The 19617-nt window shown below is 35.4% G+C and overlaps 1 protein-coding gene across 1 annotated transcript in view; it reads right to left on the reverse strand.

Annotated features, from left to right (window-relative positions):
• The window catches only part of LOC116710870 (metabotropic glutamate receptor 4-like), a 178869-nt gene that overhangs the window by 46065 nt on the left and 113187 nt on the right, over positions 1-19617 (reverse strand). The window contains 1 exon segment of the mRNA XM_032550153.1: positions 27-162. Coding sequence (XP_032406044.1) covers positions 27-162 — 136 coding nt within the window.

Here is a 19617-nt window from a genome sequence, read left to right on the forward strand (position 1 = left end):
CAGTATGTAGCTAATCCAAGCTTTACCTGATATCGTCTTCGTTGGCAAAAAGTATGACGACTCTTGCATTTGTATTTTCTCCGAGTCTTCGCATAATCTTGTCAAACTCTCCCTGCTTTGGTTCTCGGGGAATCTTAACTGACTGTGAGATGCACACACCACCTGAAACAAGAAAAGAACATTTAGTGATGTTATATTACTAAATATATCAAAAATGAAAATCAAAGGAAAATAAACACTCAGTTGTCAGGAAAAAGAAAGTTTGCTACCTTTAGGATTTTGTTTCCTTCAACCACATGTGATATATCTTGTATAACAAAAAAATAAATAAACAGGAAAGAAATGTGGTTTATTGACATAAGGGACTCTGTCAAGGTAATAACATGGATATTGAGGCACTGACTCTGAGCAAAACATGTTTGAAATGATACTTTGTGTTTACTCTGTTCAGCCAATTGTAATTGTAATATTAATTTCAATAACACAAATCAATAGTTAATGTATGCATGTGTAAACTTAAGAAATTTTCAATAAAACAAATAAACGAAGTATTTTTTTGCACAGCTTTTGTATGTTAAACTTGGCGATGTGCACTGGCATTATCTTAAATTTCGGAATGAAATGCAGATATGCATGAACGTATCTTTTTTATGTGAATACTTTGGTTCTTTACTACAGCAGGAGATGGATGCTGTTGCCCAATGTGAGACTTTGCACAAAATAACTAAAAGAGTAGCTTTGTAATGCAAAGTTAAAAAACCTGCATGTTCAGACAAAAATTGAACACTCCAATTTCCCTGCAAAAGCAAAACTCTTCAAAAGCAACTACCTGAAATTACAGTATTCTTGTGCTTATTATCATTTTAGGCAGGCACTACTTTATTGCCATGACAGCAGTCACAGAAACTGACCAGTGTGACTAGAAGGACAGGACATAATCAATGAACAAATTAATTAGTCACACTTTTCTCAGTCTTGGCTCTGTGTGGTGTTTATACACCACCTACATAAATGTCTAGATGCAAGTCTCCCACACAGAAATAAATAGAATGGATTATACTGAAAACCTCCTGTCTCAGTGTTGCTTTAAATGGTCAAAAGATTACTTATGTTTAGATTTTATGGACACCAAAAACAACATTTTGCTATAAAAATGGTATTCAAAAATCCATTTGTAGAGAAATAAAACTGCATTTTTACATCACCCAAACATAAAAAAATATTACATACAAATAATTATATTACAACATGTTGTTTACGCAGTTGTGGCATAGCAAGAGAAAAGTAACTGAAACATAATTTAAATAAAATATTAAAATTTGTCAAGGGAATTTATAATCATGATGGAGTAATTATCTCATAAAATTGAGTCCTTTCAATTTTCATAATAAGGATGCACAATCTGTAATAATAAAAGTTGCTTTCTTTAAGCTTGAGCTTATTATTTGGGTATGTGGTTTTCTGCTGGGTGATGTTTGTGTGTCCTGACTGCAGTCATGAGAACCTTTCATCCTTGGGGATGTGCCTGTGATGACCCACTTGTCCTGTTGACTCAAATAGTCTCTATTATCAGCCATTTTAGGTGTTTACTTAAATGGGTGAGTTTCGATAAGTGGAAATCATTCAAAGCAAGCATCAACCTCCAGTTCCTCACATGTCACCATAGATGGCTATCCTGACTTTATCTCGGTACCATGTCCTTCTCTTCCTTGGAATTAATGGAAACCAATAGACAAATACCTGCAGCAGTGCGAGGCCCGGCACAGTGAGGGTGTCTGTCTTTGTGAGAAAGGACGAGCCATCTTATCTCTAACCTCTTTGTTTTTACACATATCTATCCAACGTGCTGCCTTACGGATAGAATAAAACATGCAGAGGGAGATGAATTTGAAAGCAAGACAAATGCATTAATGGCAACTGAACTTCGGAAAGATTTGCAAATACTTCAGCAAATGTTTCATTTCTGTCCGTTTGAAGTATGTGAACAGAAACAGAAACTATAAATTTACAGCTAAAGGAGGCAATTCATCTATAAACGGATCCAACAGAAAATATGTGAAAAGACATGCATTTCACATCATTTAATGACAGATAGACTGTTTAAAAATGTCTCAAATCTACAAAAACTGAAGTCACACATTTTGGCCTCAAGCAATGTTGGCAAACTTTTCTATATTATGAGACATTTTTCTTATCGCCTTTCCTCTCAGCTTTTATACCCCCAATCACATAAACTTTAGTAAAGCTTTGCAATCAAAGCCAGCAGTATAATGATATATTTAGGTCTTTTCAACATAATGTAATTGAAAATGCTTTGGTTAAGTTTGCTCCCTAATTTTCATTACTTGTATCTCTTCTTAGCAATCCTTTTGTTGGAAATTGTTTTTCTATTTTAAAGGCCTCTTGGTCACAATTGCGTTGCAGCTGCTCTAAAAGGTTGTAAAACGCCTTTTCACTGCTCAGACACAACAAAATGTCACATTTAGGGCAATTATGTGGGAAACACAAGCAAAAAAGTATAACAGACTGTCTTTTTTGAGGGTTTAATTTGTTTGATCATATTTTTTGCTATACATTTAATGCCTTGTGTATTTCCTCCAATTTGAGAGATATCAGCTCAGCAGTCATGCAGTCGACCTGTAAATCCACTGTAATGTACTGCAGCAGTACATTACATCGTACACAGCATCTTAAATAAATTTGAAAATTAGGACTGTCGTAAACGAATGTTTTAGTAATCGAATAATCTATCAATTATTCTTACGATTAATCAGATAAAAAAATTGATAAAATAAAATATTATTAAATCTGGCATAACACCAGTGCTACTATTGGATATCAACATCAGTCCAATTTTCCATATCTGAGCAGAGGTGGGGACTCGAGTCACATGACTTGGACTCGAGTCAGACTCGAGTCGTTAAAATCACGACTTGAGACTTGACTTGAAAAAATGCTCAAAGACACGGACTTGACTTTGACTTTCATGCCATTGACTTGGGACTTGACTCGACTTGAAGCTGTTTACTTGAAAAGACTTGATATTTTTTACTCAAAGTCTTAAAATTTAAAACACATTATTTATAAAGTGGCGTCATTAATTAATTTCACTCATTCCGTATCAATATGCGCAGACCGTCACTATGTTTTTCCTCTCTCCTTATGTATGTATGTGTACGTAGCTGCAGCACAACCAATCAAATTAACAGGATTTGGACGTTTAAAAAAACGCGGCAAAGCTGCAGAGCTCAGGGAACGAAATACGAAATAACCGCTCGAATATGCTTCCGCGAGTAATTTCTTTTGGCTACGTAGGTTATGAACTTTCGACTAAAAAACGAACTGCAACTTGTAAAACATGCAAGAAGAGAATATCGGATGGAGATGCCACGACGTCCAACTTTGTCCGGCATTTGAAGCTTCACAAAGATCGGTAGGTGGCACTTTTCTTTTGCTGTAAGATAGTTGACTTTAGCTAACTTCGTGTTAGCATGTGTACTCCGGGTTAAATTGGTGATGATTTACCATAAATCCGGTCCTTCAAATGCCTCCACAAATAATGTGCACCGTGTTAGCTCAGGAAGCCGGTGGATAGTGAGCGGGGCTCCGGAACAGAAAGCAGATTCTGGACCTGAACACAGGGAACAGAGTCTCTCTGTCCCATCATGATGATGAGCCGGGTCTAGTATCATCTAAGGATGGTTGGTGTATTTGAAGACATCTACGTTGGAAAATTATATTGACAATATATTGTTTACTGCAGTCAGTGCATTAAGTCAACTGTTTTTGACTTAATGCACTGACCGGCGTGACTGTCACATGTCGCACAGAACCCATTTCCAAGTAGTATAGCTTTGCTGGAAAAAAAAAAAGACCAAATACAGTGACTGTCCCAAATAAATTTTGTGTTTAGAATATCTGTCCCATATTTACGGAGGACTGAAACTAACATACTTAGAAATAAAAGCAGAAAAATAAATGCACCAGACCTTCCTGAGTTTACTTGTGATAACTTCATTTATACTTATTTCATTTTTTGAAAACTATGATTGTTGTAGTGTTGATGTTTATTTATGAATAGAAGGAGTAAACTGAAGTCAAATGTAATTCATGAAAGGCTATAATTTATTTTCTGACATCTGTTTACTTCTGACAGATTTGAAGAATACCAGATGAATAAGAGGATCACAAATGAACCTCAAATACATATTTTAAAAAGAACAAATGGTCTAATATTTGAATTTTATGTATAATTGCAAATTATTAAAAAAAATAAAATAAAAACGACTCGAAATGACTCGAAATTAAAGGTTCCTGACTTGAGACTTGACTCGACTTTTGCCTGTCTTTACTTGAGACTTGACTCAGACTTGAGGACAGAGACTTGAGACTTACTTGAGACTTGCAACACAGTGACTTGGTCACACCTCTGTATCTGAGCATCCCCAACAATAACTTTTCTGTAGTTTAGAAAATTAACTTCTAACAATAATAGCTTGCTTTCTAAGTTAACCTGAAGAAAAGTTATGCAAGATTCTGAAATTATATTCAAGTTAATAATTAAGAGTCATACTCACAAATTCGCTTATAAAAATGTCTATGCTCCAGCTTTTGGTTTATGTGTTCATCTCCAGTCAGTTTAATAGATGAACTCTCACCTTTCCCAGCCATTTGTAGCTTTTGTATTTATGTTAGCGACAGGATTTGACACCTTCGTTCATCACACACAGAAACACATCTACCAGCTGTGGACTGCCACAATGCGCTCCGTCACCTGTTTATTGATACCGGGATGATATGAAATTTATTGTGAGGTTATTCTGCAAAGCTACACTTACACTATAAGCATCATATACTCAGCTGCCCGCCGTCGTCAGTCTATCCGCTTACCTGTATAAATACTCCTGCAGCGCTCTTCCCACCATTCGCTTTGAGCCAGCAGCTCCCAGAAGACAAAGACTGCCGTACTCCAGGCATCACGCCAGTCATTTTAAGGATGCTTATTGGTCCCCCAAAAACTATGAAAACCCGGGCATTATCATCAATCAATAAAATCCCCACGGGCCGAACTTGAAAATTGGACGTTATGCTGCTAAAACTTAGCTTCGTCAACAACTCATAGGCAGAAGTGAGAGAGCTGAGCAACGCAAATATTGTCTCGGCTGGAACACGGGGGACTAAATAACAAAACATAATTTAACGAAGCTTCGAGACAGATACATTTTAATGTTAATAATCGAGATAGTCGAATCATTCGAGGAATCCTTTCAGCCCTAGTGAAAATCATCATGATTTATTTCAGAAAGTGAAAGTCATATATTAAAAAGATTTATTGCACACAGGGACATAATTAAAGTCTTCATGTCTTGTAAATTTTATTATCATAACTTCCAGATAACAAAAACTCAGAATTTGGTGACTAAAATATATTGAATATTTGAATATTACATAAGATCAATAAATAATGATATTTTAAACAGAAATGCCAGACTTTTCAAAGGTATGCTCATTTCTATGTACTCAACAGTTGCCTGGATCCCCTTTTGCATGAATTACTATATCAGTGAGGTGTGGCATGTTGCAATGCAAGCCCAGGTTGCTTCAGTGGCCTTCAGGTCATGTGCATTGTTGGGTCTGGTGGGTCTAATCTTTTGCTTGACAGTACTTCATAGATTCTCTAAGAGGGAGTTTAATTTAGCTTATCAAGCACAGTAACACTGTGGTCACTGAAACAACTTTTGGTACTCTTGGCAGTGTAAGCTGGTACCATGTTCTGCTGGAAAATAAAATCAATATTCCATAAAATATGTTAAAAAAAGAAGGAAGCATGAAGTGCCCTAATTTTTTTCTGGTAGATAAACATACTTTTCTCTGTACAAACTCCTAAATTTTTATATATGTGTTTATGTTATTGTTCATTTCAATTTGTTTTATTGTGAAAAAAATAGTTGGGAGACGGTCTTCAGACATAATTCATAAAAATAGTTGGGAGACGGTCTTTCAGACAATTCATAAAAATCAGCTGCAGTCCTGCTAATTTCAAACAGCTTTTTAATTCCTTCGCTGTAGCTCTCTTGTTCAGTGCTCTGTGGAGACCTCTTTGTCTGTAAGTTATTCCACGAAAAAACAAGAAAGTCACGGATGTTCTCAGAGTGAATATAAATAGTCCTAAATTACCTGTAATAATCAGCTATTGCTGGATAATTGAGGATAACAGAATGATTTAATGGAGGTCAGCACTGGATAGGATCACGATGTGTGCAGACTTATGATCTAGCAGTTGTGAGTATGACATTTAAAAGGAAATGTTTGAACTATTCACTATCATAATGTTCCCAGGAGCTGTACTTTGCTTTTACAAATGAAATGTGAAAAGCTGAAAAGTCACCAAAGTTCATAGGTGGCTCTACGTTCAAAATTAAAAGGAACTTAGAGGTCCAGAGTCATATTTTTTATGACTTTCTTTTTTTTTTTTTTTGCTGAAGTTTAAAACGGAGACAGTCAAGTTTTCTGTTTGGTGGTTGCAAAGATTTTTATTATATAAATGAAATTATTTTAAATGCTATCTTTACATCTATGTTTCAATAATAGAATATCTGTAGTTCTGTTTGAGTCTCAGAAATCAGGAAAAGAAGAAGAAGTAAAAATGTTTATATTGTACAGGTGTATATTAGATTATTTATTGTAAATTGGACATTGTTTTATATAGTGATATGTTATGATTTGGCCATTTTCAGTTCATGATCAGTTAAAAAAACAGAATACTAAAGTATTAGGCCTGAGAACACAATTTGTTGTTTTTTTTCTGCTCCACCAAGTTTCCTAATTGTACATTTTTCCTCTGTTATTAGTTCACCACTCATGTCTTATTGTTAGTTGAGAGTGTGGAACCACTCAAGTAAATAATTAACATGTGCCACATGCCATCTTGATTTCCATGTTTTGCTTTGGATTCCAAAAGGCTGCTTCTTTTTTTGCTGTTCTGAAGTCTGTAAGGGAGAGCTTATCTTCACATTAACACATTCTCATGAATCCAGTGGGAAAGAATGAGTCAAGTGTCAGTCAGCCAACACGAATTGAAATTAATACTGACTTTTGGGTAATGTGCAATCTACACAAAACCAACATCAGGGCAAGAAAAAAAATTTTTTTATGAAATCTATGAAAATGTGGCTTGTAATCTGCATGCAGTAGTAAATATTTGAAATAAAAAATAGACCAAAGGCAAAACAATAAGTTGTTAATTTCTAGTGAGACTCTGGATTCAACCAAAATAGATTGAGAAAAATGTTTTACACTTATTGTTACTACTGGTGACCAGTACTCAATTCATAAAAAGCGGGAATATATAGAATACAGTAACAGAGTAAAAATATTACTCAACAAGCAACTCAGGAGAACATTTCCTAAGCAGTGAAATCTCCTCCATCTTTGCACACAGTGCTCTTTTTATTGTATTTCTGATCCAGGTTAACCAAACCAATTGTGCCAAATACACCAAATAGTTTTTTTTTTGTGTGTTTTAGGTCATTTTATTTTTTCCCACAGACAATCAACAATATAACTGTTGTGTGTATTAATGTAGCAAGAAGGTGAAGGGTTAAATTAGCTGTGTGTTTTTAACTGTGACATTGGATTAAATAACCTGCCAACAAAATCATTACTTTGATTATAGTAATTTGTTTTAATGTTGGGATGACCAGATTAATGCTGATATCTCAAAGTGATAATGATGTGAAAATTAGTCTTTTTTCATTTACTCACGTGAACTTTTAGCCTGAATCAGTTTATTCCATCACTGTCCTGACCAGGGGTTTCACTGTATGGCTTCACTGTCTTGCATGAATTCATGAAACCATGTGAATTATGCAAGGACAAATTTTTAAAGTTTTATATATATATATCATTGTCACGGTTTTAGGAGAACTAATGGGCATTTGCAAGCTTACATTGAATCTTATAAATAAACTGTACAGGAGATAATATGAATATGTTATTGTTTAAAAACATGGGTTGTTCAAAAACTAAAACATGGATTCATGTTTTTGGTTATTCAGGATGGCGTGTCATTTCCACAATCAGATTTTATTTTGATGTAAAAGATAGATGGCATGTCATAAATCCACAGTAGTCCCTTTTTGTTTGCATGAAAAAACTGAGGTTGTGTATTTGTTGGCAGCAGAATGAGTCACTAATAAAAATACAAACAATGGTATGTTTTTAATAATAATGTATTTAATCAACATTCCTTGCAATGGAGAACAGTCACACAATTTAACTTTCTTCCAAAAACCCCAATTAAGATGTTTAATTTTAAACTCAGTGGTTCATAGCAATGTTCTGATTATGTCAAAACCAGTAACATCCCTGGTTCACGTACGATTATCTCTGCCCCTTGTTCAATCCTTTTTTGTGTGTGTGTGGTTATGTTAACATACTGTATAGGTGAATAAAAGTCATTATTTTCACTTTAACTTATTTAATATCAATTGTGGTCTCAATTCTAAGGCGTATGTTAATTCATTCAATATAAATGTTGAAACCTCAGCCATCACTGATAGCATATTCCATTCCTTCAGAAACAACTGGCTTAAATCACTCACTCTCCAATCCCTGATCAGTTCGTTGAAAAGAGGCACATTTTGAACGGTCACTGCACTGCTGTATATTGGAAGTGCTATATTTCTATTATGTTCTGCTGTCATCTGCAGTGAGGTGTTGAGAGAGGACTGTTGATTTGTTTTCCTTCTTTTCCATTTTAGTTTAACGGTACAATGGCAAACAGTAAAACAGATTAATAAATAATCATTCAATGAATTTTACATTTTGAAAGAAATTTGGTCAGAATCCCAATTATGACACCTGAATAAGTTCCAAGAAATATATCTAAGCAAATCTATGCTTTGTTTGCACTAATAAGTCAAAATGTAAAAGAAGCCTTCATAAAAGCTTCATGTTAAGGGTGAACAACAACATTGCAGATGTCAAAACTTGTCGGCTTAGAAGGCTGACCTTTAATTTGCATCAAACTAATCATTGTAGTGATTTTAAACACCAAATCACAGTGTCACAATGAATCTCCTTCTAAAGGGTGAGCAAAACAGGAAGGAGGTAGGGTATGCCATATCAAATTTACATAAAAGAAAGTGAATTTAATTAGAGCCCTCCTCCAGGTCAACCATAAGACACCTTTCAAATATACTATATCATCCCAGACATCCCACTACAAAATGGACTGACACAGGCATGTCGCTGTAATCACTCACTGAAAGTGCATGACATTAAAATGCTACGTGGCAGCGTAATAGCTTCCATGTTATTTTCACCTTTAAAGCAGAAGCCCCAGCTTCAATCAAAACAATTGACTTCTGCCTGACCTCCCTTCTCTAACTACAAACCACAGGCGCCTTAGGCACCGCTGAGTCCACACACACTGTACCCTTAGAATAGGAGTCCAGCAGACTGGAGCGTACCTAATTGACTTTGTAATAGTGCCATAGTTCACTGCCACCAAACTGACTGAATTTTCAAGCATAGTTTGGCAACGCTGATACTCTGAAAAATTACAAAAGAGCCTTCCAGGCCAACTCTACATCTATCATTGAGATTGTAATACTACAAGAAGTAACAAACAGTTGAACATCTGATTTTCTGTAGAATTGATTGTTTAGAACAAATGATATCATCCTGTTTTAATCAGACTTCTCTCACCAATGTCTGTTCTTGTGTAACTGCATGTGGTTGTTTGATTTGAAAAAATAAAACTATTTGTCCCAAAAATAATATACAGAATACCATTAGCCATTTTCCCTGAGAACTGACATCACCAGGCTCAACCCAATCAGCTCAAATAGACAGGCTTTGTGCTCAGCTTGGGGAAAGACGATAATCATCAACTCTGAGGCAATATCTACCGCCTATTTTCTCATGGGTCTGACCAGCCGATCCTGACGGTCTTGGTTATTACAAATGGCTACATTGACACCCAAACTAAAGGAGAGGTTAGACAGGTGACACGAAGCTGCTAAATGAGATTCACAGTCTTGTGATGGCTGATTTAAAGATTTCAAGTGGTTCTCTGAGATGCTGATAAAGAAATGGAGCAGCTTTTCTTACTGCTATGATCTGATAGTTTAATGGAATAGACAAATTAATTCTTATTGTGCAAATATACATGGCTCCCTTTTTAACCTGATACAGAAACAAGAACACCCAATTGCATCACAAATCACCAGATTAGTAAATGGACTTCACCGGCAAAGCCTTGATAAAAGAAGCAACCAAGAGGCCCATGACAACCTTAACTGGAAGAACTGCAGAGGTCCACAACTTAGGTAGTAGTGCACTCCACACATCTGAGCTTTGTAGAATGGTGGCAAGACAAAATATACTGCTTATTGAAGCAGTATGTGCACCAAAGGTAATGCAGTGTGCTGCAAATGATGTTCTCTATGCCAGACCAAAAGTCATTCAGGGGACAAATTAAACTTCTCCAATAAGGTGCTCCAGTCAAATGAGACCAAATTTGAACCTCTTTGGTCAATGTGCAACATTAGGTTTCTAACAGAAACCTAATGTTACATATAGTATAACTATAAGCACATCAATTCCCATTGTGAAGCATGATGGTGACATCATCACATTGTGGGGATGTTGTTTTTCAGAAATAAGAAGGTTAGTCAAAGTTATTGGGAAGATGTACCAAGCAATACAAAAGTGTGAATGTAAGGTCTGTTTAAAGGTTGCAAAAACAACATGAAACAGGGGCAGATTTTCCAATGACACCAAATTTGCAATGAACTACTTTTGGATTAAAGTGCATTAATATGGTAGCCTATCCTGGTCAGAATCCAGAGCTAAATATAAGTAAAAATCTATGGTAAGAACATTTTTGTTGACTAACTGAAAGTTTGCGTTTGTGTGTTTAATGACACACAAACTTTTGCAAGGTACTCTAAATTAAATTGATTTACAAGCAAAGATTGTATTATTTTCTGTACATAAGCAAAATCTCTGATTTAATTTCATTTCAGGGATATTTAACTGGCTTATTAAATATTTAATGACATTTTGAATTTCAAAGAACCTCACTTGGTAGTGTAATGATTTTCTTTATGAGGGAAAGAGCAGTCATTAATACATTTATACAGTTTTTATGCTGTTAAGTCTGTATGTTTTGACTTAAGTTTAAAGAAGGACAAATTAAGGTTTAAAGACTTAAATGTCAGTTCCATAAGGGCCTACATAAATGATTATATGTTTTAACTTTTACTTATTGTTGAGTTTGACCCCCTGTTTGCATGAACATAAAGGAAAAGAATATTTATAAAGATGTGAACAATTACTTTATTCCTCACAGCGTTTTCTTTTTCTGTCAAACTCACCCTGATTATCTGAACAGTCTCAGCCTCCTCCAGAAACTGGTTTTTCCATGCTTTTGTCCTGCCCTCTGCAAAAAGCAGGCCACTGCTTACCTTCAAAAGGTGTTAATTAAAAAGAAAAATAAAGTTGAGGCACCATATGGAGGACGCAGTGGAGGAGGCAGCCTCACACTGTTTTGGAATTTCACTTTAATGCTCCTCTCTGTGTTTCTGTGGAGAGGAGGTCATCTGGAAGTGACAGCCCGACAATGATTAGGTAATGGGTCTTCACAGGCTGCCAAGACTTCATAAATTGTCCCTGTTGGATCACAAAAGACTCATTCACAAATTTGGCTAGATTGGTTAGTTTTTCTTTTTTAGCACAGACGAACAATTAGATGTTTTATCGGCCACTGGCTTGCATAAAGTGCTTCAATGTATATCATAGATTTTTGTACTTCATAGAGAGAGAAAATTAAACAATACAAGAAAGCACTCATGAGAAATAATTCAAAGCAGCTTTTGAGGATTCTTGCACTGTTGCTGAGCATCATATTCTATCAATACAGGGAGTTATTGCTCAGTAGCACTGAGGCTTTCAAAGAGAAGAATCTATCCCTTAAACCGCGAGGCCTTGTTGCAAGAGCTGCAGAGTCACAATTTTAGACATTTAAATAAATACAGAGAGAGAGTTTGTCTTTCCTGCTCATTATACTGGATGGTAGGAATCAAGCTCAAGTTTCTTTTGTGCAAAATGAATCCAGCACAGAAGGAAAAGTAAAATAAACCTCTGCTTAACAGTAAAAGACAAATTCAATTTCAGAGTTGATGTGGGAAATACAAGTGTTTTCAAAGTGACTAAATAAAATGCCCACTCGCTCATTTTAAAACCTCCTTAGTCTCCAGTTGTCTGCTTTCTGCCCTTGAGACGCAGGGCCTTAGATTGCTTCTGTCCTAAAGAGAGCTTTGACCGGAGGATGAATGTCCTCTGTCCAATTTCCATTATCACCTACCCACCAATTAAAAAGCCCATGAAACACTACAGTGGAAGCAGCTGCTTTCATTTTCCCACTGACTGATTGATGTGTCAGTTTTCCCATCAGCTTATGAGAGGATTTCATGTTGAGGGTGGTTTGTTTGATTTATACAAAATGACTCTAGTGGACACAGTTGAGTAAGACCGTAAGAGAAATATAATTTCCAAATTCATTTTGTGCTAAAGCCCTCTCTGCTGGGCACACAAAGCAAAATAAGTAAAGGAAGCTGTTTTGGTAATTTGTCGTTTCTGTTTTGCTCATCAAGAATGAACATGAGTCTGGGCAGAAACGACACAAAGAAATTGAACACATTTGCATCATATTCATAAATCTTAAAATACGGAGCAGCAGAGGACTAACTGTCAAGTGTGGGAGTTGTTTACAAGATTTTGTTGTTTATGCTGCCTGGTTCATCTATTGAGAGCCGTCCAGCCCTGGGGATGAGCTATTTTGGAGGAATGTTCCATTCATCAGAGATCTCATTCACTCTGTAGGATTAGCTAAACTTAATAAAACATATTTAGTCAAATGATTTATTTTAATCGTTCTTGTCTAGCATATTTCTGGACTGCAGAAAGCATGTTGTTTCTAATGGTATTTTTTTTAAAACTACTGTTATTTTAAGATTACTGCATTCAGTGATAAAAAATTGGCTTTGGGATTTTTCAATTTAATCTTTGATTGCACTCAACCTTTTCAACAAAAAAAATGTAAAGTTCAGGTTTCAGTTTATTTTATCCATAAGGTGATACAACCTTATGGATGTAAGGTGATTGATAAGGTGATTCATTATAAAATAAAAACGTGTAACGTTGTTGATTAAAGTGCACTATTACTGACTATATTCATCATTAGATGATCCACAGCTGATCTATTCATTTGCGTTTATGTGTATGTTGGTTTCTCTGTCATTTGGTGTTAGTAGCAGAACATGAAACACAAGTAGAGTGTTTCTTTGCCCTAGAGCACAGACAACTGTGAACTTAGCAAATTGCCAAATGCTCAGCTGTGAAATGAGGCATTCTTAATTAAAAGGGTAATTTTAACTGCTTTACTGATATAAAACAGTACTCTGTAAATGTTCTTTGTTTATTTTGTTTTGATGTGTGTTTGTGTTTTCCGATGAGAAATATATGGTAATAATCCAGCAAAATAATCGAAATAATGATGATTATGTGAAAAAGGATTTTTGCTGTTATTATCAATTTACGTGTGCTTTAGTGCTTCTTGTACGTGATGCAGATTTTAGTTCTTTCATCCGTTTGTCTGCTTGTATGTTGTCTGAGTTTTATTGCCTCAGTATATTCAATGAATGCATTTTTACCTCTTTCATTATTGTATTTTCAGAAATCCACTTTCTTTTTTCAATACTTTATTTCTAAATTTTCAGATAAATGATACAATAATACAAAATACATAAAAAGTAAATATCATATGAGATGATGAAGCAGAAAAAAACATGCAAATAATAATGATCATATTATTAGCAGGCAATCAATAAGAACAGATAATTCACACAACAAGCTATAAATGCAGGGACAGTTCTTAAACACATATCAGCAGATTGAAAAGGTAGAATATGTATTTCTATGTCACCTTTAAATGTTCACATATTCTATATGACTCTTCTACATCTCAGTTGTTCAATTTTTTTAATACAGTTATTAAAGAAATTAGATTTATCAGATTTTCACTGAAGAAAAATAAGCCCTCGAGCCTTTAGCGAAGCAAAGCATTTTTAATTGTGATGACAAAACCTTGGCATCTTGGAAAATGACCCTGAAGACAGAGATGTGGAGTGATGATGATATTGTTTTACTACACTTGTATGAAAGAGCTACACATACTTTTGACCAGAATTTGTATGAACAGGGACAAAACCCAAACATGTCTTAATGTGGCCGAGTCTGTTCCAACTTTAGCTTAATCCTTCTTACTTCTCATCAACTCTGTACCAGTGACAAGAACTTTACATAGTAACGTTTTAATGCCAGGGTGTTTTTTTTTTTTTTGTTTTTTTTTTACTTTAACTTTCTCACTACACCCCCTGAAATAAGATTTGGGAAAAATGTTGCGTCACTTAGAAAAGAAGCTCAAAGAAAGGTAAGCTCTGTTGACGTGACGTTAGCAAAGCTAGCTGTACAGAGACGCATAAGCATTTGTGATGAAAAAAAAGTCACTCACTGCACTGAATTATTGTGTGGGGGTGTTGACTAACGTGTTGCATATATGGGACAACACTGTGTCAAAAAGTCTGCAATGTAGTGATGACGAGACATTCACGAACGATCCGAGTCTTCTGAACTTCTCTTCTCTTCTTCTCTAAGAAGATAGGACTTACCTCACTTACAGCCCTGATTTCTGACATGAATGATATGGGCAAATGCCCAGGGCATAATCTTTTTATATAAGCAGAACAAAGAGTTTGTTCTGCTTTTAATATTGGTTAAATTTATTTCAGCTCTAAGTATTTAATATGTAGGTGTTTTTAATGGGAATGTGAATCTTTCAGATGAATTTGATTAGCAATTTTGATCATATTTCAAATTTTATTGTGTCATGTAGCACGGGGCGCTGGCCTTGGTCTTGACTCGGTCTCCGACTTCCCTCGGTCTTGGTCTTGTCTTGGTCTCGGGTTAGGTGGTCTAGACTACAACACTGACATATAGTATGAAAAATTATTTAGGAACATTGCTATGATGGTTTCCGAGAATTGTTTTAGCACCAATCAAAGAAAAACAGCAACTCATCATCATAAGGTTTCATGGCTGGTGTTTCAATACTATTCTGACATCATTGTGCCCTTTTATGTGAAACTGAAAGCATCTTGTCAACTTAATTCACGCGATGAGTCATGTGAATTAAACGACATTTCCTTGTCGTTTTCATTCTGAACATGTCCTCAATATTTTTATTTTTTTATTGGTGACAGTCTACAATCAGTCTTAGTGTTTTTCATTTACAAAATAAACCATTGCCCATATAAATTCTAATTCTGTTTGAGTGACACCATTACAGAAATGTGTGTTATTGCTCACCAGAACAACCCCTGAAGCTGGATTGTGGGATTCTGTGTTCAGTGTATACCAAAGAAAAATATTTTCATACAGCCTGTGATAGTTTAGTTCTCAGCTACATCAAACCATTTTTTCTTTATCAAAGAAGCTAGATGAGAAGAATGCAAAGCGACAGTGATATATATATATATATATATATATATATATATATATATATAAATATATATTTTTTTTATTTTTTTATTTTTTTTTTACAAAACCTGCTTTTCTTTGGGAAAACAACATACTTGATTCAGCATGTTTCTTTTGTCTCACAAAATGTCAACACACCTCAACGTTGTGCACAAACAAATGTCTTATTAGTTGTCTCTTTCAAAGTCTGACCTTCTGTTCATTATAATGAATCATTTGTTTAGTGTTTATACTATTCATGGGCTGACGTCCTTTTCATTTTTAATTACTAGCCAAAGCTGTTTTGCATATTTTAAATTTTTCATGCTGAGAAAGTGTTTAGAAAGCCTAGAAAACAGGGTGGTGTGCTGGGAAACATGGCCTCTCTGTGTTTAACTATTTGGGTGAGGATAATTATGTTTGTGCTTCTTGTGTTGTTTTCATATTTGATTGAAGGCTTCAAGATGACTGAACCTCTGGAACAATCCTATTACAGTGAAAACCAACCTGTGAATCTCACGCCTACAAAGGATGTTTCTTTGTGTCTAGTAAATTCATAAACATTTTTGTTTTTATACAGTGTTTTTTTTATTCAGGTTTTTTATATTATTATTTAATTACTATTGAATTCCAGTGATATTCCAATACAGGAACTCAGAGGGCAATGAGAAAAGTTCAGCTACCATTTTTGCATATTATTGTTTCTGCACATACTGTACATTTATCCATGCCGTTTGTTGAAACTTTCCTCTTTCCAACTCTGCATTATTTTTCACTGAATAACTTTCTATGATGTGTGCATCTACCTTAGTCTATTTAATTGAGACAATTTTCCTCTGTACCAGTGAAGTGTCTCCTTTGCTGCTAGGGTGCACTGGCCTACCACAAGCCTGATCTGAACTGGAAAGATAGTTTCTTAATGCAGTCCAGCTTGTTCCACTTCTTTAGTTGTCTTTCCTTATGGGCATGAATTTTGATTTTCAGAAGCCTGTGTAGCCATTCCTCACTAGATTAAGGTCTGAGTATGGCTTGCATCTCATACCTTTTCTTGATTATAACTTCTGAACAAGCAATACTGTAGCTTAAAGAAGCAAGTTACATGAGACCTTGAGAAACATTAGAAAGTGTTCAAACTTTTGGAAAGAGGCATGTTGACTGTTGCCTGATACAGTAATTGCAATAAAAATGTTTGTTCTTTAATCTTAATTTTCTGTGTTTGTTTTACTGCTGGCTTCTTTTATCAAACTTTAAATCAATTTAATTACTACATAAATTACTTAACTTTACAGTAACCAAATTTAAGTCATGTTTTTTTTTTTGTTTGTTTTTCTAGATATAACTTAGCGTTCATTACCATGCAGGCTACCAGTATGAAACAGATGGAGATGAAACACTTTTGTTTCTTTTCTATATTTCAAGTCTTCTGAGAAAATCTATGGAGACTTTTTTGGTGGAGTGCACTTGTTCATTTTCTATGGATTCCTTTGCAAAGAACCTTTGAAGAAAAAAAGAACAAACAATGACTAGCATGGCTTTGATTCATCGAAAGAACATCTGTTTACTATGAAATATTCATGAATCAAAGATTTATAGATTTTTTTTTAAATTTGGGGTTTCTACTGTTTTTTTGTAACTGTTATTATGCAGTGCATAGTATGTGTATAATATGTAGTCTGATGGGTTACATAAATGATTTCTAGATTATTATGTTGATGTGGTAACTGCTGATTTGAATACTCGGTGATGTAACACAAATTTATTTCATCCTTTTCTCCAGATAGAATGACAACAAACAAAATATAGCACTATTATGTATTTTATTTTTGTATTTTTGAGTTTTTCTGGACTGTAACCAGGGTTGACCTCTTTAGTTTGTTCAGTGAAGGAGACAATGTCAAACCGGACTAAAATTTTATGTCAGTATGTAAGATCTGTTTCAATATGCTAATCTCATGAACATGGTGTTGTACCTTTGGGTCTAATCTTTTTAAAGGCTTAAGAGTGGGAAGCAATGCTGCAGAACAGTCAATGTATACTTATGCACAATTACCATTATTTGAGTCAAACTCCAGTCCTCGAGGGCCGCAGTCCTACAGTTTTTAGATGTGCCACAGGTACAAAACACTGGAATGAAATGGCTTAATTACCTCCTCCTTGTGTAGATCAGTTCTCCCAGCCTTGCTAATGACCTAATTATTCTATTCAGGTGTGGTGCAGCAGAGGCACATCTAAAAGTTGCAGGATTGCGGCCCTCGAGGACTGGAGTTTGAGACCCCTGGTCTAAATGTTACTTTATGTTTTTTTTTCCATGGGTTTCAGCTATCTTCTTTTGCTAATAAATTACAAGTACACCCTGGTCTTCAGATCAATAACTTGTAAATAGAACTATACTCAGTCCAGACACATTTTATTCATCTCTGTTTCTCCATGTTAATAGCAAACTCAGATAGTAATCTCTCAACTATCAAATAGCATATCAGACCACTATGTCTTTCTCTTCACTCATTTCATGTACTCAAGAGTGTTATTTGACAGTCAGAACAAGTAGATTTGTTCATTTGTGCTGCACAACCACAATATTTGACTGAAGAAAAATGTTATTCTTCAGAGCTGCCACATCCTGCAGAAACAATTCAAGTGCCTTGAAAAGCACTGTGTGTTTTTCACTGCTGTCTTGGGGAGCAGATGACACGTTCTCTGACTCTGAGTTGGAGAGCTTTTTTACCAAAGGGAAATCTTTTGAATACCATGAGCATAGGCTGCACCTGTTGGTGGAAAACGCTAGCTGCCTTATGGCTGTATCCTGTGTGACTGATGCTGTTGTCAGTCATGAACAGAAAGAAATACCTTTTAAAATTCATGAAAACTCTATTGAGCTGCAGCTCGGAGCCGTGTGAAAGAAAGTGAATTAAACTGAGACTTGCATCGTCACTTTTGGTAGCCCTTAGACTTTGAGCCATTCTACATCATTTGTATATCTTGGCAGCTTGGCCATATAATTGATGCCATTCATTACATGATTGAGGGGGGTGTTTATGTGTGGTGAGTGAAGGTAGCCAGGCCATTGCTGAAAGCAATTGTAGACTGTAGTGATTGATAGAAAGCAAGGTCCATAAATGCTAGTGTTTGTTTGTTGTTTTCTTTTTTTGCCTAAATGCAAGTGTTACTCTCTTTGCCAGCTTCAGGCAACATCATTAATAAACTTCGTAAATGATTATAGCGGCTTTATTGATTCCAATTTGCCTCTACTATCCGAGTTGCCCCTCTTGATCCATTGCATTGCCTCAGTAAACACAGCCATTGAAACTGTGGACCTGCTCTGTCTCGGCCATCGATCACCCCTGCTGATGTTGGAACATCACATTTTCCTTGTTTGTCTGGTAGCTTAATCCATTCACAAAGTGTGTAGAATGTGGAAAACTGGATCAATACAACAGGGAAAAGTGTGTGACTTAATTTCGTCAATACATGGGCTGATCAGGATAATGCCAAAAATCATGTGGCACAACTTAACTTGTAAGGTTATAAAAAAAACAGTGAGAGATATCAGTTAAAACAATTTAGGGATCTTGATGTGCCACAAACCAGTGGTCCGGCAATCCACCTGCCCCACAAAATCCCACATAATGGTATGTTTTGATATAGGCAACATGGCTTTCTGCCCAGGGTGGCCCATCTGGGGCCACAAAAGTTCTAATAAGAAGAAGCCCCCTAAAACTAAAAACCTAAAACACTGCTATTTTTGGCATGGTAATTAACTGCAAAAATAAAGGAACCTCAATACAACATCCAGATCTAATGAAGAAATATTCCATGAATAGTCTGTACCCAACATAAAAGCATCATGGAATCAACCGCCTAAACTTCTTCTTTCCTACTCACATGTTGAATCCCAATTTATTTATGCTGTGCAAGTGCTGTAGGAAAAATAGACCAAGTGACACTATTGTTAATATCTGATCCAAGTTGGTATTAAAGTGGAATTTCATAGGTAATTTTTTGTTGTGTTTTAAGAAACTGGGTCACATTTGA

The sequence above is a fragment of the Xiphophorus hellerii genome, chromosome 20, assembly GCF_003331165.1.
Source record: "Xiphophorus hellerii strain 12219 chromosome 20, Xiphophorus_hellerii-4.1, whole genome shotgun sequence".
NCBI lineage: Eukaryota > Metazoa > Chordata > Actinopteri > Cyprinodontiformes > Poeciliidae > Xiphophorus > Xiphophorus hellerii.